Source organism: Platalea leucorodia, assembly GCF_965183815.1.
Source record: "Platalea leucorodia genome assembly, chromosome: 11".
Lineage (NCBI taxonomy): Eukaryota > Metazoa > Chordata > Aves > Pelecaniformes > Threskiornithidae > Platalea > Platalea leucorodia.
In genome coordinates, this window is record NC_138833.1 from 19,431,188 (window position 1) to 19,456,320 (window position 25,133).

The 25,133-nt window shown below is 45.9% G+C and overlaps 1 protein-coding gene across 4 annotated transcripts in view; it reads left to right on the plus strand.

The window, feature by feature from the left end:
• Window positions 1–25,133, plus strand: part of GRIA1 (glutamate ionotropic receptor AMPA type subunit 1) — a gene marked incomplete at both ends in the record, with an annotated part of 127,130 nt that overhangs the window by 41,561 nt on the left and 60,436 nt on the right. For 3 of the 4 annotated variants that reach the window (XM_082323758.1, XM_082323757.1, XM_082323759.1), the window contains 2 exons: window positions 21,442–21,681; window positions 23,109–23,293. In XM_082323758.1, coding sequence (XP_082179884.1) covers window positions 21,442–21,681; window positions 23,109–23,293 — 425 coding nt within the window. The remainder of the gene's footprint in view (window positions 1–21,441; window positions 21,682–23,108; window positions 23,294–25,133) is intronic. The other variant, XM_082323760.1, reaches the window with a different exon arrangement.

Consider the following 25,133-nt stretch of genomic DNA (forward strand, 5'->3'; position numbering starts at 1 on the left):
TCATTTTGATATTTCCATCAGAAAAAAAACCCAAACAACTAATACTTTTTTTTGGTGTGACTTCTTAAGAGGAGAATGTTGGTAGCTCTATTTGCCAGGTTTTCCTTTTGTGTTCTCTTCTGAGTTTCATGGTTATAAAAAAGAAGAGATCAATTTGTAATTTCAAAAAATTAGGTGAACTTCCCAAATGAACAATTTCCAAAGTCTGAATGGGGGCTGGCATCTTCCCACCCTCACTCCCTCCTTTCCTCTTTGCTTCTAGGAGAATCACTGAAATTGCTCCTTGCAGCTCTGCCACGTGCTTCGTGCATCTCCAGTCTCCTCCTCGCCCTGCAGCCCTCTCTGCCCCTATGGGCACTCGGTTGCCCTTACACTACACTGTAATAAATGGCACCCACATTTTAATGAATTCTGTTCTCTCTTTACCAAGACCTCAAGTTTTTTTAAAAGTCATTGACCTTCAGCGTAAGCTGAGTTTGCTCAGTCCCATGGGGCAGAGCTCTGTGTTTGATAATGTGAGTATATAAAAACTTTCAAATATCTTGGTTTTCTCTATCCCTTTCAAAAGAAATTGTTTCATCTTTATGCAAATGGTAGGGACCTTTATACCTGTTTCTTATTCCACACTGCTCAGCCAACATCCCCTTCATCTGCCTTACCCAAGGATAGAGGAGGAAAGCATCAGGCACTCTTGCTTCTGGGAGGATGACGGCTCGTGCAGCAGCACTTGCAGTCCACTAAATATTCATTTCCCTGTGGTTTTTTGTATCCGTATTACAGATATGTAATTCCTATCAGACGTGTCAGGTGTTCGGTGTCTCTGGAGACAGCCGAACAGTGGAGGCGGGAGACTCCGGGAATGTAAATGTGTGCTGAGGAAATGTGAGAGTGGTTTCTGCATGCCACAGTGATCAAAATAGATCCCTGGGTGCTGCGCCTGCACTTCCCGTGTGGAGCAGGGAGCTCTCTGCTCCCTTTCATCTGTTGTAGTGACATGAATGTTACGGTCAAAAAGGTAAGGGCCAGGGTAGTTTTGTTGCAATACCTGTTAGCAAGTCAAGGAAGAGAACTGTGAAGGTGATGGGTGGATGTAAGGTCATTGCATGAGACCCACCTCTCCGAGGCACAAAGGGAAGGATTCAGTTTTCTTATCCCTCTGCTGCAGATGGGGAGACAAAGCCAAGGAACAAGGTGCTTTTGCACTATTGACTTCTTATGTAGAAATAGTGTGCTGGTGTGAGCCCAAACTGCACAGCGAGCACGGGAAGGGACCTCAGGGTCACTGACACCAGGTTGTGCTCTTGGACAAAAATGATGCTCTAGATGAAACCAGCTCTGGTTTTGCTCCAGTGCTCCCTTTGGAAAGCAATACCAGAGCTGCTCTCCTCCCGCGGTTACAAATCTTTCTGTGGTTCACATCCTGCATTTATTCATGACTAGTTTATTCTCACTTGTTCTCATGTCAATGTTGTCCTTTAGCATCAATTGCTCTTCTCTAGTGTTTACCCCACTGATGTTTTTATAGACAGCAAGCCATCCTTTCTCAGCCTTTGCTTCCCTGCACTAAACATGCCAGATCTTTTAAATCTCTCCTCATGAGACAAGCTCTCCATTTTCCAGAACAGTTGCCCAAATATCCAAGGTTTTCCTCCCAAGTACCTCATCTGCATTAGTTTATCTGGCTTTGAAAAAAATGCTGGTTTTACTGCACCAATGGCAGGTTTACATGCATGTGTCAGACTTAGTGGAAAATATGTGCTTCAAGAAGGGGAATAATGGTGTGTGTGACACACAAAAAAGTTCCTGTGTGTGTGAAACATGCTGTGGGATGCTGCATGAGGCTATGCATGCGTGTGGAGGGATGCTGTCAGCAGGATCGTGTGTGCGAGACTCTGAAAAGGATTACTCAGTGTGCGAGGGGGCGTTGTAAGAAGGATTTTGAGGTACGTGACACTGAGAAGGATTAGTCTCGGTGTAAAAAAGTGTGCGCGTGTAGAAGAGAGGAAAGATAAGCGGGTGGCTGCGCGTGGCACATGGAGAGAGATTAGCCCATGCGTCTGTGAGCGGGGTGATAAGGAGGGCTGTGTGCAAGACCACCGCTGTAAAAAGCCGCGATTTAGCTAATGGAAGGATTAGTGTGTGTGCGTGCACGTGTGTGCGTGCGTCCGGATGGGACGTGGTAGGAAGGATTTGGGAGGTGTGTGATAGAAGGGATTTGGACATGCTGTGAGGGCTCCCTCAGCAGGGGTGCATGCCTGTGCTTACAGCACCCCGGGGTTGTTCACGGCCATGCGCGTGCCTGTGATGGTGGGACGAAGTACAGGGACACATGGAGGGCTTATATGCTTGCAGGGATGGGGTTACAGAAAAAGCCAGCTGTGCCCTGTGGGTAGAAGGGATTACGGGGCCCTGCTGAGCCTGATGTGGAGGTGCTCACGGAGCGGGTGATAAAGCAGGGATGAAGCTGTGGTACAGTAAGAGGCATGGCTGTAGCTGTCAGAGCAGGGGAAGGGTGAGCACACGGGTGGCAGTGGGGAGGACAGGGCTGACGGCTCGGGTGCACTGTGGCACAGGGGGAAACGTCACCCCCTGAGCAGGGCAGGACAAAGGGCATGTGCTCTGCTGAGCAGAGGTTGTCTGGGTGCGGAGTAAATGCAGTTTAAGTGTGTTTTTCTCAGAAGACAGGGCTCTGGGAGTGGCTAAGCTTTCCTTCCACAGCTGAGCATGAATGCTGGCAACATTTCCATTGACCCCATATTCTCCACCTCTCACCTCAGATCTATCCCTGCTCCTCTGGCCAGCTGCCAGCACAGTACCTCTTCTAGGTGGAAAGGATACTGGCAGCAGTCTTAGAGCAAGTTATGATTCAGAGAAGGCATGGAGGGTTGATTTCATCCTGAAACTGATTTTTTAACATTCTGACTTAACACTAAAACTTTTTCCCCCTTCTGCTTTTCCATAGGAAAAGCAGGGTGTTTTCTCTAAATTGGCGATTTCCAACTTTTGATCAAACCTCAGTTTTCTTTTGGAGGGAAAAGCGTTGAAAAATTTCAGCTAGTTTTATTGTCTGCAGTATGTCTGAATTGGATCTGTTCCATTGGCATTAGTTTCATCTCAGAGACACTAAAAGCAAAGCCTACTGAACCTTTTATGATAAAATGAACTAAAATAGCTGGGGTGTCTAGAGTAACTTTTCTTCAAAGAAGTTGATCCTTTGCTTGTCCAGTAGGCTATTTGAAAGTTTGTTTTCTGTTTAATGCAAGATCATCAAAAGCCTGGCCAGTTGCTTTGTAGCTTTCAAGAATATATTATTTAAGAAAGAAGGCTAAAAACCAAGCAGCTGCAATCTGAGATTCCCCTTGGTGCTAGGTGCTGCACAAATATAAGATCTCATCACTAGAAAATAAAATAAGAGGTTTCCAACCAGAAGTGAAGAGTCTTTATTAGTACCAAAGAAAATTTCCTGCAGAAGCATGATACTTAAATACAGAGACTGCCTATAAAATGAGGTCTTTATAGGTTTCTTAAAGATAGTTTCCCAACAAAAGGCATGTCAGTGTGATGCAGGAATAGGGTAAGTTCTATGGCAAGTGTGGCCAACTTCCCCTGCTCTGTCTTCATTTGAGTGAGACGCACAGTGCATATTGCACACATCTGGCAGAGCCAACAGGGATAATGACTCCCTTTTGCTCCGTTGAGGACTGGAGATGGGATGGACTCGCAGTGGGGCCCACAGAGGTGCCATCACTGCCCCACAGGGAGGGGTTTGCTTGGCCCAGAAACCACTGCCCAGCAGTAGTTCTGCTCAAGAGCCACCAGCTGGACACCCAGCTCTGTGCTGTGGTGGAAGTCAAGGATAGCCATCGTGATTAGATAGCCCTTCTGGTTTTTAAAAGCTAACAAATTATGAAATCACACAGAGAGAGCCAAACAAGAGGCGTTTGGGGGGCCATGGTTTTGCTCTGGGAAGGTCTCCAGTCTTTCAGGCAAGAGGTCATGTTGTCCTTCTTCCTTTTAGAAACCTTTAGCCCAGTGTGAATCAGCAGGGGGGATGAGGTTGAGCTGTGAGAGGAATTGCAATGGGTTTAGTGTTAAAGCCAGTGCATGAGCTCCATTTCAAAGTGCCCACTCAACAGCTGGTCACAAAATCCCCAAGCCTTGGATGAGGTGCCAAGTCTGTGTGTGCTTGGAGAGGAGCATCACACCCATTGCAGTGCTGCCTTGTTCTGCTGTCAGTGCGTTCCCTCCTCCGAAAGGATGGGCGAGAAGAGCAAATGGGGACAGGGAGTGCCCCATGGAGCAGTCCTCATCCACTGGGGAAATGCATTTCACTGGTGAACTGTGAGCTGGAAAAACATTGCAATGGGCCCATTCTTCACATTGTCCCTTGACGAAGAGGGGCTTGTGTGAGGGCACTTGGGTCCCTCCCCAAAATTGTTGTGTGGCTTCGCACAGGTGGCTGCCTCAGTCTGCCCAACTGTGAACTGAGGTTAAAAATCTTCATGAAGGATAGGCTGCCAGGCTTTAGCCAGTGAGATTTCAAAAAAACCTTCTTAACTAAGACTAGGCAGGATTAAAGAAGGACATAGTGTTATTGTCTTTGTCCATTCAGAGAGAGAAAAGACAGAGTGACCCAGAAGTTGAAAGACCATTTTTCTCCCTCACCTTATAGAAATAGGCACCTGGCCCTTGGATCTCTGAATGCTCCTGGACTCAGACTCCCTTCACACTCTCTTTCATCCTTGTTTTTCTCTTTTAAAGCTCCAATTGATTTTGCAATTAAATTGGCTGTTCCCCCACCAAGGAACCTCAAGCTTGCATCTCCTTTTCCCCCATTCCCCTTCTCCCTCCCAGCTTTCACATCTCCTCAGGTTTCTGTTATTTCCCATACATTTGCTTTGAAGGATTTTCCAGTAAGGATGTCAGGAGAAGTTTCTTAAGGGTCTTTTATCAGAAATTCCATTTGGTCTCATGCCTGAGGATGCTTCTGAGGAGGACCTTGGTGACCTATGCTCAAGCAGACGTGAAGCAAGTACGCTTTACAAGCAAATCACAGCTGACTGCACACACAAATCAGGTCCTGTATCCCTGCAGCCTTGTTCAGGAAACATGTGTTTCCCAGATGACAGAACTAGACCATACTTAGACCCAGTGTAATTCTGTTGGCCTCAATGTAGTTACTAGGGAGACTATAATCCAGGGTAGAAGTCTAGGGTAGTGAGCTTGCTGTGCACCCTCCTCAGTGCCCTAAGGATCTTGAACTCCACCATTTCATGGTCACTGAAGCCAAGGCTGCCCTTGAGCTTCACATTCCCCACCAGCCCCTCCTTGTTGGTGAGAACAAGGTCCAGCATACAACCTTTCCTCATTGGCTCCTCTATCACTTGGAGAAGGAAGTTATCATCAACGCATTCCAGGAACCTCTGAGATTGCTTATGCCCTGCTATGTTGTCCCTCCAACAGATATTGGGGTGGTTGAAGAGCCCCATGAAGACCAGGGCTTGTGAATGTGAGGCTGCTCCTATCTATCTATAGAGGGCCTCATCTGCTCAGTCTTCCTGGTCAGGTAGCCTGTAGCAGACCCCCACTGTAATGTCACCTGTCCCTGACCTCCCTTTAATCCTGACCCATAAGCTCTCAGTCGGCTCCTCATCCATCCCCAGGCAGAGCTCCATGCACTCCAGCTGGTCATTGACATAGAGGGTGACACCCCCTCCTCGTCTCCCCTGCCTGTTCCTCCTAAAGAGCCTGTATCCTTCCATTCCAACACTCCAGTCATAGGAGCCATCCCACCATGTCTCCATGATGCCGATAAGATCATAGCCCTGCAGGTGTGCGCACATCTCTAACTCCTCTTGTTTATTCCCCACGCTATGTGCATTTGCATAGAGGCATTTAAGCTGGGCCCCTGATGAAGCTGACTTACTGGCTGGAGTGGCTGGAATTCCTTTGTGCTGCTCTTCTGCTGGTCTGCTGACCTGTGATCCTCCTTCAGGCTCTGGGCATCTATTGCTGGCACTGGCATCAAATTGGTAGGAGTGGGATGGATTGAGGTTCCCCTCCCCTGGCAACTTTAATTTAAAGCCCTCTTCACAACCTTGGCAAGCCTATGACTGAAGATACTCTTCTTATTCTCTGACAGATGGGCCCCAGTAGACCAGGTTTCTCAAAGCGAGTCCCATGGTCTAAGTGGTTGAACCCCTGGCTGTGGTGCCAGTCCTGTAGCCATTTGTTGATTCACCAGATTCAACTGGCCCTTTCAAACCCCTTCCCTTTGACCAGGAGGATTGATGAAAAAACTGCCTGTGCTCAAGTCCCTTACCGCCACTCCCAGGGCTCTGTAATCCTTCTTGATACTCCTCAAACTGCTGCTGGCTGTATCACTGGTGCCCACATGAAACAACAGCAGCAGATAATGTTCAGTGAACTGTACGAGGCTTGGTAGTCTCTCGGTGACATCCTTGAATCAAGTCCCCAGTAAGGAACGCACCTCTAGAGAGTGCATCAGGTCAGCAAATGGGTGCCTCCGTACCTCTCAGAAGAGAGTCACCTACTATTGCCACTCGTCATCTTTTCTTAGCTGCGCTGGTTGTTATATGGGGAGCAGATCGGGCTGCCTTACTCAGCTCCAGCATCCCTCCTGGTGTGACAAGTCTTTCCTCTTCAGTCTGCAGAGAGGTGAGGTGGTTCTGCAGGGGCATTTCAAGCTTCAGGGGAAGTCTCTTCTTCCTGCTGGTCCTTGCCATTGCAACCATCCGTTCTTCTGCATTATTGCCCCCTCTCCCTTCTGTGTGTGCCGGTGGGGGAGTTTTTGGCTGTTTAGCTGTGGGCTGTGGGTCCACTGCAGACTGCGCTTGGAACCAGCCATCTAACTGCTTCTTAGCCTCATGGATGTTACGCAGCCTTCTCACCGCCTCCTGCAGCTCAGCCACCTGCTGCAGGAGGTCCTCCACCTGGGCACACCTTCTGCAGGCAGGTCTGCCTGCCCCAGGAGAAAGGTCTAGGCACTTCGTGCAGCCTGAGGTGCCTTCAGCAGCTCTGTCTGGGTGGAGGCATCAGCCATTGCTGGGGTAGGTGGTGCAGATCCCCCAGCCGAAGCTGCAGCCTTTAGTCTTAGAAGAGTGCCCACCATTCTGCCTTGAGGGTCAGGTAGGATGAGTGCCCTTGAGCTGTGCAGATGGTCACAGAACGGTGCCCAGTTGCTGGGTTATGTGTACTTCAGGTCTCTCACTTGGCCAGTGGAATGCCCCTCCCTGTTTGCCCACCCTGTTGGCAGTGCTCCTGGTTGCTCGCGCTCCCTGGGGTGCTCCCACAAAAGTGGGAGCAGGGAGTGGCCGCTGCTACTCCTGTCCCTGCCCAGGTCTCATCCGTCACTCTCGTGAGAGCTGCTGGCTCCTGGTGGGTCTCTGCGCTCCCCTGGGGTTTCCCTGGCTCAGGAAACCCCCCTGTATGCCGCAATTCCCCACTCCACTGTGAAACGCACCTCCACCGGCACGTTGTGTGCCTAGATCCCAAATCACCTTCCAATCTTTCCAACTTCTCTTCTTTAAAGAGACGTGGTAGTCAACTAAGTCATTTAAGCACAATTTGGAAATGCTACTAAGGCTCTCAGCTGACACCACTCTACTGTCAGGACTAGCAGTGCAGGGGAATGATCACAACAAATGCTTAGGAAATATGACTGCAGATGTTCGCTGCCATGTTAAATATAGGCAGCCAAAAATAATTTCTCTCACAGCGAAATTAATCTTTTCTTTAACGGGAGGGTCAGGAACTCAAAGTGAAGGCTAGACACTCCTCTCTGCCACATTCAGCACCTAAAGTGGGTTGCAGTACAGAAAGAAGAAAACCACAGCCCTCACCGGTTTAGCTGGAACAATCCCAGAGGTGTAAATTACAGGCTTTTACATTGCACCCCTGGCTTCTTGTGCACACCAAGAGACAGAGAAATCTGCCCCATGGATGTTTCTTTTTGCCTTGTTCCTTCCAGACCAAGTCTTTATTGTGGTTTTGGCCACTGGTGGCAGCAGCCTCTGCCCTGGCAACCTTCTCTTGTAGATGGCAGTTCCACCTGCCTTTCCCTGTGGGGGCTTCTGAAATAAATGGTGCCTTAATTAGGTTAATTATACCTTTAGCCATCCATGCACTCACTTTAGATGTACTGTTAGAGTCCGTTACACAGCACAGTTTCCCCAGTTTTCCTTGTGGGAAGCAAATCTAACACCTGATGTGTGAAGCTCTCCATGGCTTGGTTGTCTTGCACAATATTTGTTAAATCCAAGGACTGTTTCCACTTCTTGAAAACCTGGTGCTCGTGGTATCTCTCTGTTCAAGGCCTGCCTGACCCAGGGTGGCCAGGGACTCTGATTTCATGGACAAATGTATTTCGTCAGAGGCATCTCCCTGCAATGTCAACAGAAGGCTTGAGCAACATCTGGTGAATAGTGAAACAGTCTCTCTGATGCTTGTGAAAGGTGGTACAAATTAGCATCCTCCAGCTATTCTGTCTAAATAGTATTTTACAGGTAAAATTTCTGCTGAGAAGCAGCGGGATTTTCTCAGTAGCTGCCTAAATCATGTCATAGTCTTTGGTTTACACTGGGTAACTGCTTGAGACAGAAGCTGCATCTGTATGTGCGGTGTCACTGCTCCCGAATGATGAATGACCGCAGGTTTCTAACAGCTTCCCTTCCTGTGCTCTGGCTGGCCTCCCCGCAATTTGCATTTATGCAGAATGTTTTACATGATCTCTCTTGCTCTCTGCACCTCACTAGAGAGTCTTTTTCTTCAGGAGCTTAAAAATTCTCCCAGAATGGAAATTGATAGAAAAAGTGTTTGCATGTAACTGGGCATGTCAGGAAGAGATCTCAGTGTTTTCCTAATGTTAAGGATGCTCCCATATTCTTCTCCCTAAGACAAACATCCCATTTTTCCAGACTATTTTCTCAGTCCTGTTGGTAGTACAGGCTGTTCAAGATAACTGAGGTGCTCCTGGTATCTTCACTGGCCTCTATGCAGAGAAGATGACTTAGTATTTTTCACTAGCATAAATCTTTACTCTAAACACATGAAACTCTGCAAGTGAAACATCTAGTAGAAAAGTCTTTCCCAAAGTTATTGTTTCTCTAGAAAACATTATTATAATACTTTGTGTCTGAGAATTTGATGCTGCCTGCTTGCCACTAACATTGATGGGAATTCATTGCCCAAGGGTGTTTTAGGCAAAAGGTGTGCATCCAAGGGGGGTTTATATAATTGGTGATGTGCTTTGCACCTTCTCCCACCTCTCGCTCCTTTCCTCGGTCCTGGGAGGTTCATTTCTGCATGCGACATCTTGTTATGGGAGACAATTTTTTTGGATCCAAGTACAGGTCCAGGAGAAGACTGTAACTGTAAAAGCCCCTTCTGTCATGTTGGTAAAATGACAGATTTTACCCAAGATTTTTTAGGAAATCTCAAATTCTACTTTATTTCCAGTGAAGGTCTTGCTACATAGCCAGCTCCTGGGTTGTATTTTTGGTATTTTGGGTCACATTCACACAGGGCCTCCAGGTCTATCTTTAGGTTTGTTGGAGCAGCAGGGCAGAGTGTGGAGTTCCCCCATCCCCACTGTTTGCACTGCTCGGCAGGACGGATGCCTTCGCCTCCTGCAAGAAGGAAGCTGCCCTCTACAGCTGCTTGCAGCCCCAGTTTAACAAGTATCACCTCTCTGTAGAAGCTCCATCTGGGCATGCTAGCTAGATACACTTCATGTAAACTGTTTGTTCCACCACCCACAACGAGCTATTCGCACAGAAGTTTCACCAGAGACCATAAAATTGCAAACCATAGGTCCAGATCTTGCCATCTGTCGCAGTTCTGCGTTCCTGCTCCCCAGACAACACAGTCTCCCACCGGGTTTAAAAGATCTTAAGCTTAAACTTGTTTGTTTGGGATTTTTCAAAAAACCTGGTGCTCAGAGGCACTGCAGAAATAAAAATGTGGTAGCTATTATCATTTATTGCCCTCGCAATGCAGACAGGATTAAAGCTGTTCTAATGACAGGGAAGAAATGGTAATATTCCCCCTGACATTAAGTAGGCCTGAAGAAAGCTATGAGCACAATGGAATGGAACATTAATGTGAAAAGGAAAAATAAAAACCCTGCAAGAAATGACTATAGCAAAGAACCACCAAGGGAGGCACTTAAGCCCACAAAAGCCAGCACTCTCAGATGTCAAAGGATCTTGTCATTCTGCACCTAACTCAGCCCTTGCTGAGGTGTTAAATGGGGTTTCAAAACCATTTGGCTTTCTCAGACCTTAGGTGAATAGGATATACAACCGGGTAGCACAAAAGGGTTGTGCTCTAGGGGCTTAACCCTTGCATGCGGAGTGTAGTTTGCTGGGTTTGTACCTTTGCTGCTCCTCTTTTCAGAAGACTCTAATGGCTCCAGCAATTACAGAAAAGATGGCAGTTTTGGAGCAGCGATGGCACATGTAGGTTTTGGAGCATCTGCCTTGCTAACTCAGCAGATACTGGTAATGTAGCCTTGAAAATTTATAGAAAACTTGGATGTTTATAAATAACGTGTCAGGCAGCTGGTGGGTTTAAGTACTGCTTCCAACTTCAGGCCCCCAAGGACAAGATGCTCTGTCCTGTATGTGAGCGGTTTTGTTTGAAGAAGAATGCTTTGTCTTGAATAAGGGCAAGTTCTTCCTCTTTGCCCAGACCAGTGAGACTGTATTGCTGTGGAGAGGTGAGCTTGGTGGTGCTTTCCCCACACAATGTACCCTGTGCTTTTTGTCTGCTGCCTTTTATTTTTAAATGAGCAGGGAGTCAAATAATGTCAGACAGGCCAACAATAACTTACCAGGAGAGGCAAACATCCTCTGTACCCTCTGACAGCCTGCATCAGCCAGCCTCCTTCCTAGGATGGGAGATATTTTAAGGTAGAGCACACACAAGACATCATCACTACTGAAAAGATCAATCAGGTTAAGGAAAATTCTCCTGGCTCTCCTTTTAGGTCCCTCCTTATCTTTTGTTTTACTTTCTGTGATGAGCCAGCCGTATCGCTTCTCTCCTCTCTGCTGGGAAGGTAGTTCTCTACTCCGAGGAGGCTATTCAGTGGCTTGCTTTATTGCTGTTTAACACATATACATTACAGTACCTCACAGAGGCCTCGTAGCATTGTGTCAGGCATCCTACAAACACATGCAGAGTGACAGCTACATCTATAGCGGGTATCCATGTGTGGGGGATAACTGGATAAGTGTAATTCTGAGCTAATTAGAATTAATAATAATGCCCACACATCCTACGTAGGTGTATGGGATATGGCATACCCCTATGTTTCTTTGAAGGAAACACACCCCTGGAGTTTAAAAAACAAGGTTGTTTAGGGGTTTTTCTTCTCAATTTAAAAAAATTACTATCATGAAAGGGAGTTGGTGCTTAAGGAAATATAAAGGTCTCTTTTCATATAGATCCAAAGCAGGGATGAAAAGCTGGGCACACCAGGACTGTGCCCAATCTGACTTTACAGAGTTTAATACCTGCTTTGCCTGGTTGCAGCTGACTGTGTAGGCTGAAGGGCACTGGGGGTCTGAACCTTGAGACCAAGAAACCCAGCACTTGCACCTGAGTATAAATATATGCCCAGGAAATGTTTGGGACCATGGAGGGCTCATTGCAGAGGGTGTGCACGTGTGTGTGTTTTGTCAGGTTCTTTGTCTGCTTTGAATAGAAAAAGGTGGAGTGTTAATAAATGAAGTTGTTAATTTCTAGTCTGTTATCAAGAAAGCCCTAAAATTAATTGTGTTAGTTCAGTGGCACACAAGGATAAGGTTTTATGCACTGTAGCACAAAACAATTAAAAGTTGCAAATTTAGAAGGAGGAGTGGGAAAAAAAAATAGAGGCGGGGGAAAGGAGAAGGGATTATGGGTGCTCACCTCTGGCTGCATGGGGAGAAGCAGGCTCAGGGCATGAGACCACATCATCACTGACATGAGAGCGTTGGCGTGTAGTTGTCCAGGTGCTGTGATCCAAACCGCTGTGTGTTACTTGTCATTCTCAAACAGGCATATGCTTTCAGTATGTGTCATGCATCTTGCTAGTGAAAGCTCAGTGTCTGGGAAAGGGAATGTTTAAAGCCACCGTGAGAACTGTTAGAAGCAGAAAGGGGAGCTTTGTATGCAGCTCAGACCTCACCACTTCCAAGTGTTGGCTGAGATCCCAAAGCAGGCATAGAAAATACCATGCGTAGACCCAGGACTGAAGGAGGTCTGCTGGGCCACCCGGTCTCTTGCTGTCACTGCTCACCAGACGAGACCTTCGTACTCAGACCTGCTCTCCAAGTGCAGCTGTTCTGACTGCCCATCTTGCTGATAAACACATTGTCGTGTCTCTGCATGGAAATAACCGTGTTGAAAGTTAGTCTGTTCTTCAGATGCCTGCCAAATCACAAAATTTTGTCCTGATGCTGTAATTTGCAGTATGGAATTCAACAGCCCAAAAGACTGTAATCCTGTATATTACAAATGGCCAAAACCTCACAAGTTAGGATTGTGGTGGAAAATTAAAAGGTATTAAGCTGATGGGGCAGGGAGAGAGGCTGATACAGAGCTGCAGCTAAAAATGGTCTTGATTGCTACCTTCATTACAAGCCTGGAAGGAGTATATATATTATAATTGAACTCCATGCCTGGAGCAGACTTCAGGAAAGGGCTAACAGAGACATTATTAGGAGCAGGAAATAATCCTAAAAAAACCCAGAAACAATACAGCTAAGAAAATTTACCAAAATACTGTTTTCTCAATTGAAGGCAACATCACAAGTCTTAGGAATGCCACAGGGAACACATCAGAGACTGAGACATCAGTTTGGCTTCCAAACTGGCACATCTGCAAAAGCACAGACTAGAGAAAATTTGGGAATATCTATGCAGATGTTTGTGAAGCAGGAGGACATGGGACCAAAATTGTAATTATCGGGATGAAGATTAAAAAAGGAGTTGCTGAGGTAGATGTTAACACCCACATTCCCCAATGGAAGTAACATTAATAATGTTAGAATAACCATTCCAGGGAAAGTCCATAGTCTGGTTTTTGCATTGTGACCTGCAACCAGTTTCAAGACAAGCACTTACAAAATCCTCATCAGAACGTGAGGCTGGCACTGAAGACAGTCGCAGGCTTTAATGTCTAGAAAAACTGCTGTGAACAGATATAATGTGTTAGGGAAAGAAAAGAAGCTATTAAAGACAGAATGCATTTCATCTGCAGTGAGCTCTTCTTTATCTGACACATTTGCTTTCTGCTACTGCTTATCTTCCCCCCTCCCACCTCTCACTGCCCTCTTTGTACTCCGTTTTAATAATTCAGCTCTTACAGCCCAGAATTAAATGTTGTGCTGACCTAAGAGCAGTGTGCTATGTACCATACTAGCATGCTGTGGTTTTGGTGCTTTGTTCTTTTCCTCCGTTGTTGTTCATGCTCTCCAGCAGAAAGCTACACCGTGATATGGTACTTAGTTTTCCTAGTACAGCACTATCTGTAGAAAGACCAATATAATACAAAAGGCCATCTAATAAAGCCGCAAAAGCAAAATTGGTTCAACCCTCATCCCTCGCCTCTTTTTATAATATCACTGTCACTTTTTCATTTGTAGTAATCTTGCTTTAATATTTATGACTCTGCTTCAGACATGGAGAGTTCAATGAGGTCAAATTTTTGGTTTTCTATTTCATTGTAAGAGGTTACATGAGAGCAGGGATAGCTGGTCTTCCCTTCCAGAGCCCATGGGGCCCATAGCAACATCCATCTGCGGCTGGGGGCCCTAAGAGGCATCACCCCCTCCTTCTAGGGGAGCTGCAGGGGAGCTCGAGGTGAGGGTTGTGAGCAGGAGATAGGAGCTGGTTTTGTAGAGCTTCTGCTGCTCCAAGGCAACCAGCCGGGCCAGCATCTTCTGCTTGCTTCTTTCTGGATACAGCATAAAGCCAGACTGCCCAGCAGCCCTGCTGCCATACAGCCTTGCTGGCAGTGTAAGACACTTCTGGCACACATGTCAACGTCAAACTTCTTAAAAGCAATGCAAGGCTCAAGAGCCACAGGTAGGCCATCCCTGGGCTCCAGGAGCAGGAGGTGTACTTTTCATTAACTAAATACGATGATTTTTAATGACATAATTTGCCATAAAAGGGTCTCAGAAGACTGTATCCCAACTAGGTTTGCTTGCCATGGTTTGACAGCTAGCTGTACCCCAGAAATAAGCCAGACTGGCATGTAGGAAAAGAGAATCTTTTTCAAAAGACTCCCATTTTAAAAACGAGACAAGGTGGAATGGTCAGATCCTCTATTAGAGCTGAAAAATGCAAAATTGTTTCCAGGGACCAAAGCTCTTCTGTATGTCTTTTCTGTTTTAAAAAAGTTATGAAAGCAGGGAGTGCTGTGGAAAAGCTGTGGCTCTGGTATGGGACACTGGAGAGATGAAGGCAGTAGACATCAAGAACCTTACACAGTTTGAGAGCGTGGCATCAGTGCTTCAAGCTCGGAATACGGTCTTATTTTAGGTGTATATGCACATGGAGCAAGAGAGAGTCTCTGACCCAAGGGACAGTGGTGTCTGTTCTCTTTCCATGGGTTAGATAATCTTTTGAAGACTACCCAGAAAATACAGCTGTCAACTGACATTTTATTTAATGGGACATCCAAGTCTGTGACCCCAGAAGTCCCAGGTTTCAGCAGATACATGCCCACATCTCCTCTGGGTTCTCATCCAGGACCTGTTAAAAGATGCTCATGATCTCAGTGTGTTTCATGTGGGGGATTTGCACCTAATTCCTGTTAAAAGTGCCACCATTACTCAGAAATATTTTGAGTATTGACTGGAAAAACTGCAATATATTTAATTCTTAATTTTATATGATTCAACAAAATCTTAGCAATCCCCAAAGTAACAATATGTTTAAAAACAAGCAAAGCAAACAAGGAAAGTCTTGTCAAACATCTTGGTTTTCCTTCTTTCCTTTTTTCAACAAGCTCAGTGACCCCGTTAAGACCTTTGATATTTGAATTTTCTCTTCCATTTTGTACGCTAGAACTACATTTGAAGACTCTTAACAGAAAAAGAAAAAGAGATTTCAAGATGCGAAGCACCCAAGTGGAAGAGCTGTGATTTACAATGGGTCCCTTTGGCAGAGAGGTTAAAGTCAACTTCCCATGCCCATATATTCCACCACCATGATTATAATTCAGAAGTGCATTTAAATGACTGAGAGCCCATGTTGTTAATTTTTGTTGACAAAAGCACCGTGCTATTTCTGTTTCCTTAAACTCAGCAGCACGCGAGAAAGAAGTATCCCAAGTCCAATTTGATCTCAAGGGAAACTTATCATTTGTCAGCCAGGCAAACTAAGACTTATTTGTCAGGCAGGCAAACTTAACTGAAAAAACTGAAGCTATCAGCACAAACAGTTATGAGCAGATCTCAGTCGTAGATTATTGTTTAAATATGAGGGAAAGAAAGCAGACCTTGATGTAAAAATCAACACTACTTTCCAGCTTCCAAGATGGTCAGAGCAACAGTGCAGGAAAATGATGGAAGGGAGCACACTTCTGTGTCTTTTATATAGTTGAAAGAGAAACATATCTGCTGTCAGCTAAATACATGCGTGGAGCGATGGGGGAGTGTAGAATCTGTTTGGCTTTCCCCTGCTAGAAAAATCTGTGGGAACATGCTGTCGTTGGGATGTGCTGAAGAGATGCGCTCTGGCACCTACGCCACACTGGAGAGCTGTGAGGACAAACATTTGGGAGGAAAGCTGAGCTGATCCTAATTGAAGCAGACACTAGCGTTCTTTCATCGAAATTCCACTGGCTTCACCAACCTGATGTCAGGTTCTCCATCACTGTGTGAGGGTCACCTCCAGGCAGGGCATGCTAAAAATAAATTACACATGCACATCCCCCATCCTCTTTCCCACATGTGCACACATATACTCCAAGTGAGCAAAGAAAAGTATGTGGGAACTGCTCCTTGACACCGCTGTTGTCAATGAGTATGTTTTGCTGCAAGTGAGGGATTTGGTTCTGTGTCCCAGGAGGTTTGGGCAGATGAAGGATGTGCCAGGCTGATATTGGGGCTGCAGGCATTGCAGGGCTAGTCTTTAATAGTTTACAGAGGAGAGTAGACTGAGCTGACTATTTTATTACACTCAAACTCTGAGCACACTCATCTTGCAATTTTTAAAAGGCATTTGTTAATTCAGTTTCTGGAGTAAGTGCTGTGTGTGCTGGATTGGGTGGTTTCAGATTTCTTCTTATCTTGGAGTCTACATTTCCAAATTACCCTTTTCTTTCCCTGCCTGCTTGGGCTAGAGTAGTTTGCTCAAAATCCTCACAACATCTGCAGCTCAGCATTGTAGCAATGGCTTTCCTGGAGAGGGTATGGTATCTTCTCTCCTAGATGCTACTCAGATATGACATCCTCCAGGGTCGTGAAGTGCTCTGAGATCTGGCAGGTACCATCTGGGTTTTTTGTCTCCTTCTGCAACAGAGAACACGAGTCATTTGTGGGGAACATCTGGGGATATTTCGTTTAATCAGTTTTTTTACTGCTCTTGTGGCTTTGGGTATTAGAACTGTCTCTGTTATTTCTGTTCTCTGGCAGAGGCACACAGCAGTTGAGTCTCTTGAGAGTCAACTAAACCATATTATTGGCTCCCTCCAGGGGTAGCTGGGTGAAACTTAATGGTCCATGAGATACAAAAAGTCAGTAGAAATGATCTAATGTCCCCTTCTAGTCTTAAACTCAGTGAAATGGTGAAAATTGTGCTTCTAAAGGAAATGGCAGATGAGCAGTTGCCAGGATCTCCTACCAGGCTTCTTCTCTGGCTGTGTCCATGGGGAGCAGTTCCTTTTTTGCAGCCCTGTTTGCAGATTCTCAGCAGAATTGCAACATTTTCACTTCTGAAGACCAAATCCTCATTCCCATCCTTCCGTGCAGCCCATTTGGCCTTCCTCCTCCCTCAAATACCAAGACTGTTTCAGCCCCTCTTTGCAATGATCATTTCTGAGAGAAACTTTTTGGTTTTGCTTCTGCTTTTACCACAATCCAAATGAGATATCTGTTATACCTGACATCTGCCTTTCACATGGATCAGATCAAACCTCCAGTTCCAAAATATCTCTGGCCATCCTGAATGCAGAAATCAGTCTTGTGCATCTACTCTCTCTGTGTCTGGTTGAGAGCTTTAGCCAAAAAAAAGTCTCCCACGAATTTTTATAGACTCAAAACATTTCTTTTGCTTTCCTCTTCTGCAGAGAAAACGTGCAATTTAAAGTTGTGGGCATGTATTTTTCTTTTTCTTGGAAGCATTTGCAAAGGTGGCCAGAGCTGCCTTTATTCAGCTGCTGAGTAGGTGTCCTATCCTGCATGTGCTTTCAATAAGATCAGTGTTTCCTCTCTCTGATTTAAATGCTTTACCTTGAATATTTCCATATGAAAAGAAAAACTTGAGATTAATCGCAGGACTAGAAATCCTAGAGTCTGGGGATTTCAAGCATGAGTGAAGCACGTGTGCTTTTTCCTCATCTGAATTCAAGGACACACCAGCTCCACAATGGCTACCGTTCCACAGAGGGAGAGAGGAGGCCTCCTCCTGCTTTCTCTACCACATCAGTCACTTTTTAACTAATTTACAAAGCTATTTCGATTTTTACTGTAAGTTAGAAGTGGTTTTAGAAGAGTCTGAGGAGATCTCACTTCACCTGGCTGCAACAGGCACTGCAGAGTTGTGTCCAAAGAGCAGATGGTTGTCACTGGGTTGTCTTTCCAGTGTAACCAGGTGACAATCAAGTTAGTACCTTTGCTTTTAGCTAATTTTATTTGTGGAATGGCACTAAGGAGCCTCAGTGAGAGATCCTGTGCCTGGAGAAGGAGGGATATGGGATGTCCATGGTGCTTGGTGCAGCACACACTGGGAATGTCCCAGCCAGCAGTCCCAACCTGATCAATTATACAAGACCAATCAGGATGAATACAGTAGTAGTTGCCATGGTTATCAACCACTATGAACTATATTTTCTGAGGGCTTGTTTAGAGGAAAACTTTTCTGCAATTAATTACAAATTCATTGTAAGATAATAGCATAGTTACAGCCCAGAATAGATGTCCTCTGTCCTTCTTTCCCTTTGTGCAGCCCAGAGGCCAAGAATAGCACATGCAAACTATCACAAATGTCTGCATTTATGTCCAAGTGAACGCTCTTCACTCATGCTCACATCCTTGGATATGCAGACATTTATGCTGTTGCATTTCACCCAGTTTCCTGCCTGCAGGAATGAGCTTCAGAGGCTGAACTGTCCAAATTCAACTGCTAGAGCTAATTAACAGATTGACTGCAACTCTCTTCTGTAGGAAAAAACCAGTCTGTGGCCATCCAGCTGTTAACAGGTAGTCGGCATGAGGATTGCAAAGTCTGATGTTATCACCAGCCAATTGACCAGAAGAGTTCTTGGACCTTCCTTTCCAGCATGATCTTTATCCCTTTTATGTTTCTTATCTTTTTAGAAAAGCATCAGTCAGAGGCTAGTGGCTGCTGAGGAACTGATAAGCTTCCTCCCTGCTAGAAAAACAAAGAGTTTAAAATATTTGCTTCCTCTAGTTAAGGTTTATAATTCTTAATAGTATATTATTAGGAAGTTGCAGAGCAATCAAATGAGAACACAATTGTTAATAAATTTGCTTAATAAACTAATTAAAGCAAATATAAAGAAATTCCAGCTATCTCTTAGTATATTAAATAAATGGCAAGTAACTTCTTTTTTAGTTTCACTGGGTAAATTCATTTGGAACATCTGTAATTTAAAATAGTCCTGAGATTTAAACAATTTTGCAGCCACCGCTTTTACATTATACAAAGTTCAGTCGCAAAAAGGTGGCTGCAGTTCTCGCTCTCTACATTTTTCTGGATTAATTGACACAACAGTTTCTTTGTTGTTCTTTGGGTGATAACCTTCAGCAATTCTTTTATTTTTCCAAATTATCTGCCTTGTCCATGGCCCCTCTTAGTCTGAAAGTACAAAGCGAGCTAGGGTTCTTTCCAAACTTACTAATGATAAAGACTGCTAGTTCTCCCAGTCATCTTCGGTGCAATCTGTTTCAAACACTGGGATTGATGAGTGTCTCAGAACAGTGTAGGAGGGCTGCCTGAGCGTGACTGAGCCACAGAGTTAAAAAAAAAAAAAAATCAAAAAATAATAGATTCATTTCAAATAGAAAATAAAACTCAAGGAAGCCATGGCTTGCCTAAAACAAAACAAGCCAGCTAAGTTTATTGTCTGGATTATTAATTGTGCTGGATTGTTCAGATGCCCCGAGAATGTCACTTTAATCATTCCGTGAATCTGAAGCCTGGGTCTCCAGAGATCATGTTCTGATCTCTCACATATGGTGTATCGCACTGTTCATTAGACCCACTGGTCCAGTCACATGGAAATGATGTTCAGACTATTTCTATCTGTGTCTGCTACTTTTCTTCCTGAATGTGTCAGTCTCATGATGAGGGCAGCGACTCCAGCTGATACAGACACAATTGCTGATTGTGAAGAGAGACACTGCCGTGAAAATAAAGAGAAGAGGGTTTTATTTCCATCACGGTTCGGGCTTTGTGAGAAGTCCCTGCCCAGCAGACATACAAATTCCCTTGGGGGAGGAGAGTGCTGAGGTATATGAGATGACAGACACTGAGTGGCGAAAAGAGGATGGGTGACCCTGGGGACAAACTTCTGGTCTGGGGTGCCCAAAACCTGGGCTCAGCTCCAAGAGGAAGGAAAAAATATCACCAGTATCATGAGATTCAGTTCTCAGCTCTCAACACTCTGTGCCGTTTCAAAAATCTGGCTGCTTCCTTTTGGCGGTGAGATGGGAGCAGGGACTCGCTTTGCACAGCGGGAAGCAGGATTTCTTGCTCTCCCCTCTGAATACTTGATGCTGGCAGTAGAGAAGTGAGGAACAAGGTAATCTTATCCAGGATGGCTGTAAGCCAGTCGGGGATGACTTCTGGTCCCCACTGGAGGGACAGAGCTTGGATGGAACCCAGCCAAGGATGAAGGAAGCTCATGTTTAGGAGCCTGTCTGCAGCCACATGTGCAGAAGGTTCAGTGCTGGCAGCTACCAGCAAAAAACAGGTCAAGGGATTCCCAAGCAGCGCAGAGTGCTTGCCAGGGGACCCCAAAATGTCACATCCAACTTCTCACCCTGCACTCTGTTGAGGGGGGCTGGCAAGTGATGTGTGAAGTGTTGAGTCAGTATAAATGTCACAGCCAAAGGTCTTCAGAGTTGGAGTGACAACCAGAGGAGACACTAGTGCCAGGAGTTCTGACACAAGGAAAATGCTGTCACTGTCGCCACCTCCGTCTTGGAGATTTATTGATGATAACTTGGGATGTGCCATAAACAGGGATGATATTAAATGAGTCTGACTGTGTCAGGGGCTAAGTTTTACAACCAAAAGTGTGAACTCTCTCCGCCTCACTGAGATCCTGGGGCATTTTTCCAGCAGCTCCCACGATCTCATTAAGCACTCTCCCAAGAAGGGCTCCAACCCAAGAGAGCCCTCCCTGCACGGCACAGTGCCAGCTGCTGGGATCAGACACAAATGTTTGCCAGAGAACCCAGTGTGCACCCTCAGAGCTTAGTCATGGAGACCTCCCAGGCCACCACCACTACCTCACTGGGCCCACAGCCTTCCCCACCATAGCTTTGTGAGGAAACCAGAAATTGCCACACAGGTGTCCCCAAGTACCAACGTGTCAGAGGCTCCGACCCCAGTGCCAGCAGCTCATGCCTGGGGACAAACCTCCCTGTAGCTGTGCTATGAGTGTATTGAACCTAGGTGAATCTTTGCTGAGATACCCTATCGATGTGGTCTCAGCTTCTAAGGTCAAACCCGTGGTTTCCTCCTGGAGTCATTGGCCACAAAGGGCTGTGCTGTCACGCAAATGCTTTCCTTCTGTTCCTTGAATGCATCTGGGGCTGCAATAGCAAGCTTTAGCTGCAGCCTTTCTCCCCCATAGCAAAACAGCTCCAGCAGGCAGACAGCTGCCATCCCAAGGAGGCAGGGCTTGGTGAGCTACTGTGCTTTTCTGTTCAGATAACACATTTTATCCCAGAAGCAGCAAAATCTTCATCAGAGCCCTGAGGATACTGAATTCACACTCCTGTGTCCCTTCTGCCTTTCAAAAGTAAAGCAGGTCTGTGGAGATCGAGGGCAGAACACCCCACGGCCACAAACCCTGTTCTTCACAGGTTGTGTTCACCAACCCACAGGCCTCAAGAAAAGTGGTCTAGTCCGGAGAGCCTAAAGCTTATCTCAGGGAAAAGGTTTATTTTGCTGACTTGCCTGAGAAACCTTCTTGTCCTTCTGCCCTCACAACCTTTCTTTCTGCTCCTCCAGTCTGCTCGCAGTTCTCCAAGGGCGTCTACGCCATCTTTGGATTTTACGAGAGGAGGACCGTTAACATGCTCACGTCTTTCTGCGGGGCTCTGCACGTCTGCTTCATAACGCCAAGCTTCCCTGTCGAAACATCCAACCAGTTTGTTCTCCAGCTTCGCCCAGAACTCCAGGATGCCCTCATCAGTGTCATCGAGCACTACAGCTGGCAGAAGTTTGTGTATATTTATGATGCTGACCGGGGTAAGTCACAAGTACATGAGAAGGGTTACCAGGCAATTAAACGTAGTGGTCTAGGTGCAGTCTGCCTCAAGAACTCCTCTTACTGTGGGTTACTGGAGGCTGAGAGGGTGGCTAAAGGAAGGGTCACCCTATGCCTTCCCTGTTCTCTATTCCTTTTCTAAATATTTATTGCTGCTGAAGGTGGGCATTGACCTAGATGAAGCACTAGCCTGACCAGTATGTCTGCGTTCATAGGGTCAGGTCTGAACCCCATCAACACGAGGGAAATATTTAATGTGTAAGTGGTTTGCGTTTCGAATGGGGAAATTGTTTATTTTGGATAGGTCCCATATTGAATAGGTCTGGCAAACTCAAGGACGCCAAGTCCCATGTTTATAAATGTGAACCAACAGCTGCTCAGGTCTCACCTAAGCCCGTATCCAGTTGTGATATGTGTGTGTGTTTCTGGTAGGTAGCTTGGAAAACTCCAAGTTCCCTGTGTTAGTGAGTGTTAGTTGTCTGTGTAAAATAACGAAACCCCTTGTTGGGTTCTTGGAAGATATTATCTAATTTTCTAAACCATGAACAGGACTAGTGAGCTCATTGCTCTGTGATTCAGTTTCCCCAGCTCTCATATGCCTTTAAAGCTCCAGGCTTGGAGGTTGAGAAAAAAATGGACTTGTGGAGGACAGTGCAGAGGTAAGGGTGGTTCACAGCTCTGTCCTGGAAGTTATCATTAGCCCTTGCAGGGACAGGATGACCTTAAGAGACAAGGAAAGGGTGTAAAAGCATCCCACCCTGCTTTCTGTTGTCACGAAGCACAGGCACACTGAATATCCCAAAAGGACTGCAGTAGGCAGGTTGTCTAGCAGGACTCCAGAACGGTGCTGACTACGTGTATCTCCTCTGGAAGGTTGTGCATGTAATTTAGGTAAGATCCTTTTTAAAAATAATGAAGTTTTCTGATGAGATGCTGCTGAGAGTGACAGGGACGCTCAATATGATTGTGTATTGTGATTGCTAAGGGTGTCCCTAACCCTAGGAGTGTAGAGCCTAACAGATCAAAGATGAGAAGGGAACTACGGCCCAAAAAATCAAGCAATTTTGGTAGTGACAGACAAGAAGATGGAGATAGGAGCTCTTATCTGAATCCCACAGCAGGGCCTGATCAACGAGACTGATCTGCCAATTACAAAGGGAAACTAGGCCTGGAATCATCCTATTTTCTCATGCTAGGACAGAAAAAGCAGGAGTCATTAATTCTAGCCCAGCTGTGTTTGGGTAAGACTATTAGCTGCTCTCTGTAGTTCTGCTGTGCTCTTGCGATGCTGTATCCAGCCCGGCTTGAGGCAGCTATGCAGGCTGTCAGAAGGATGGAAAGATGCCATTGCACAACTAAGACCTGGTTCTCCCCCTGCTGTCCTCTTCCCCCTCTCTTCCCACTGCAGGGTTGTCAGTCCTACAGAAAGTGCTGGACACCGCAGCCGAGAAGAACTGGCAGGTGACAGCTGTCAACATCCTAACGACCACAGAAGAGGGCTACCGCATGCTCTTCCAGGAGCTGGAGAAGAAGAAGGAAAGGCTGGTGGTGGTGGACTGTGAATCTGAGCGGCTGAACATCATCCTTAGCAAGGTTGTGTTGGTGCAGGTCTTCTGGGAGAGGTCTTGCATGCAGGATGGGAAGGGTTGTTTCTCTGGAGAGTTTCTTCTCCCCATTCTTGTCTGATCCATGTGTCATTGTAGCTCTCGTTGGATGTGGTGTGTGTGTATATTGCAGCAGGCTGCTGAGCTTGCAGGTATTTCACCGTTGCGTTATTGTGGAAACCGTAAAGCCGTATAAATACTAGAAGCTCCCATGTATTCATACTGAGTGAGCCCTGCTGCTTCATGTTCCCTACTTGTTAGACTCCTCTGCTGAGCCCTTTACACCCCCTTCCTCCCCAACAAGTTCACTTTGTGCTAATTCTTCCAAGCAGCGTGCACAAGACGTGGCACTTCCTTATTCTGCTGAGTTTTTCTCTGGTTTTCCCACCTCCTGTGAGTTAGGGTGGAGGTGTGAATCGGCACTGCCAGACTCCTGGTCCTCCAGCCTCCATGTGCTGCACCAAATTCTCATAACCACTGTCTGCAGGACAGAGATGGAGAAGCTTTATGGTACGTCTGTAGTGTCCTTAGGAGCACTGGCTCCATATCAGGCTGGAGCTCAGCATCCTCCCAGGGCATCCAGGCTGTAGCAGGATTGGATGTTTCCAGTTCCTCTCATGCCTTGCAGCAAGAGAGACTGCTTCATTCCCAGCCGTCTTCTGGCTGTTTTGTCAGCTCGTGAATGCAAGGCAGATGGGATATGCAACAGAAGACTCAGCAGCTAGGTTGTGTGCCCTGCCTTACTCATCCTCAATCTAGATAGGTCAACCAGTAGTGCAGACCCAAATTTTCTCCAGCCTCTTTCCTCCATACCTCCCCAAGTCCTGAATATGGACTTCTGTGGACAGAAGACCAATGCAAGCCCATGGACAGGCCTCAGTCCACACTTGTGTCCCCACTTCAACTCCAGCTTTAATATATTTCCTCCTCACTCCTAAAGCCAAGGCTTTCCCCACAGCTGGGACTCCTGTCCCATGTGGCTTAGAAAGGACCCTGCAGTGCCACGCAGCCAATGCACCGTGGCTCCCGCTATCGTACTTCTCATAACCAGCTCACTCTTACCTCGTGCTTCACACGTTGCTTTGTCTAAGCTACCTGTCATCTCCTGTCTCACACTTCAGCTGCTTGCTGTCTGGGGCAAGGACTGCCATTTCACCAGCTGCACGGCTCAGCAATGAGCACAATCCATCCTTGTTGGATGTCTCTGGGTGCTACTCCATTATATATAATAATGAAGCACACAGCAGGTTTTAACCTCACAGTAAAGATCATGCTTATGAAGGAGAGACCAGATTATTCTGGAGGATAAAGTCTTCTCTCTGACCACAGAGTAGCTGCAGTTGAACGAAATTTTTGACAGGACCTAAGCAGTGAATTTGCCTTTTCTGCAAGCTTTCCTATAGGGTATATCAGATTTCTAGGGTTAATGATGGTTTTTTAAGCCTGGTTTGTCTAACAGAAAGTTAAGTTCTGTAGTCAAATAATATCTAGTTTTCCTAATATGAACAGGAAAATAAGTCTTTCTTTCAAACTTCTTCACATAACTGGAGCAAGAGTTAAACTTAGATATAAGTAAAGCTATTTGCAAGAACACTGAAAAAAACCCAGATCTTGTGATTATATTTGTTTTGCAATGCTGTAAAAAACATCCATTAAAGACAGAGCAATTCCAACAGACATCTGTGCCTAGGACGTAACACTCCTGTTGGGGACAGGGCTGTAGATAACTTTTTTCAGATCTGTGTAGTCCATTTTTATCCTCATTTGACTTCTTGTTCTAAGTCCATGGGGATTTCTGAGAGCAGAGGTAGTTATCCCAGTGTAAGCAG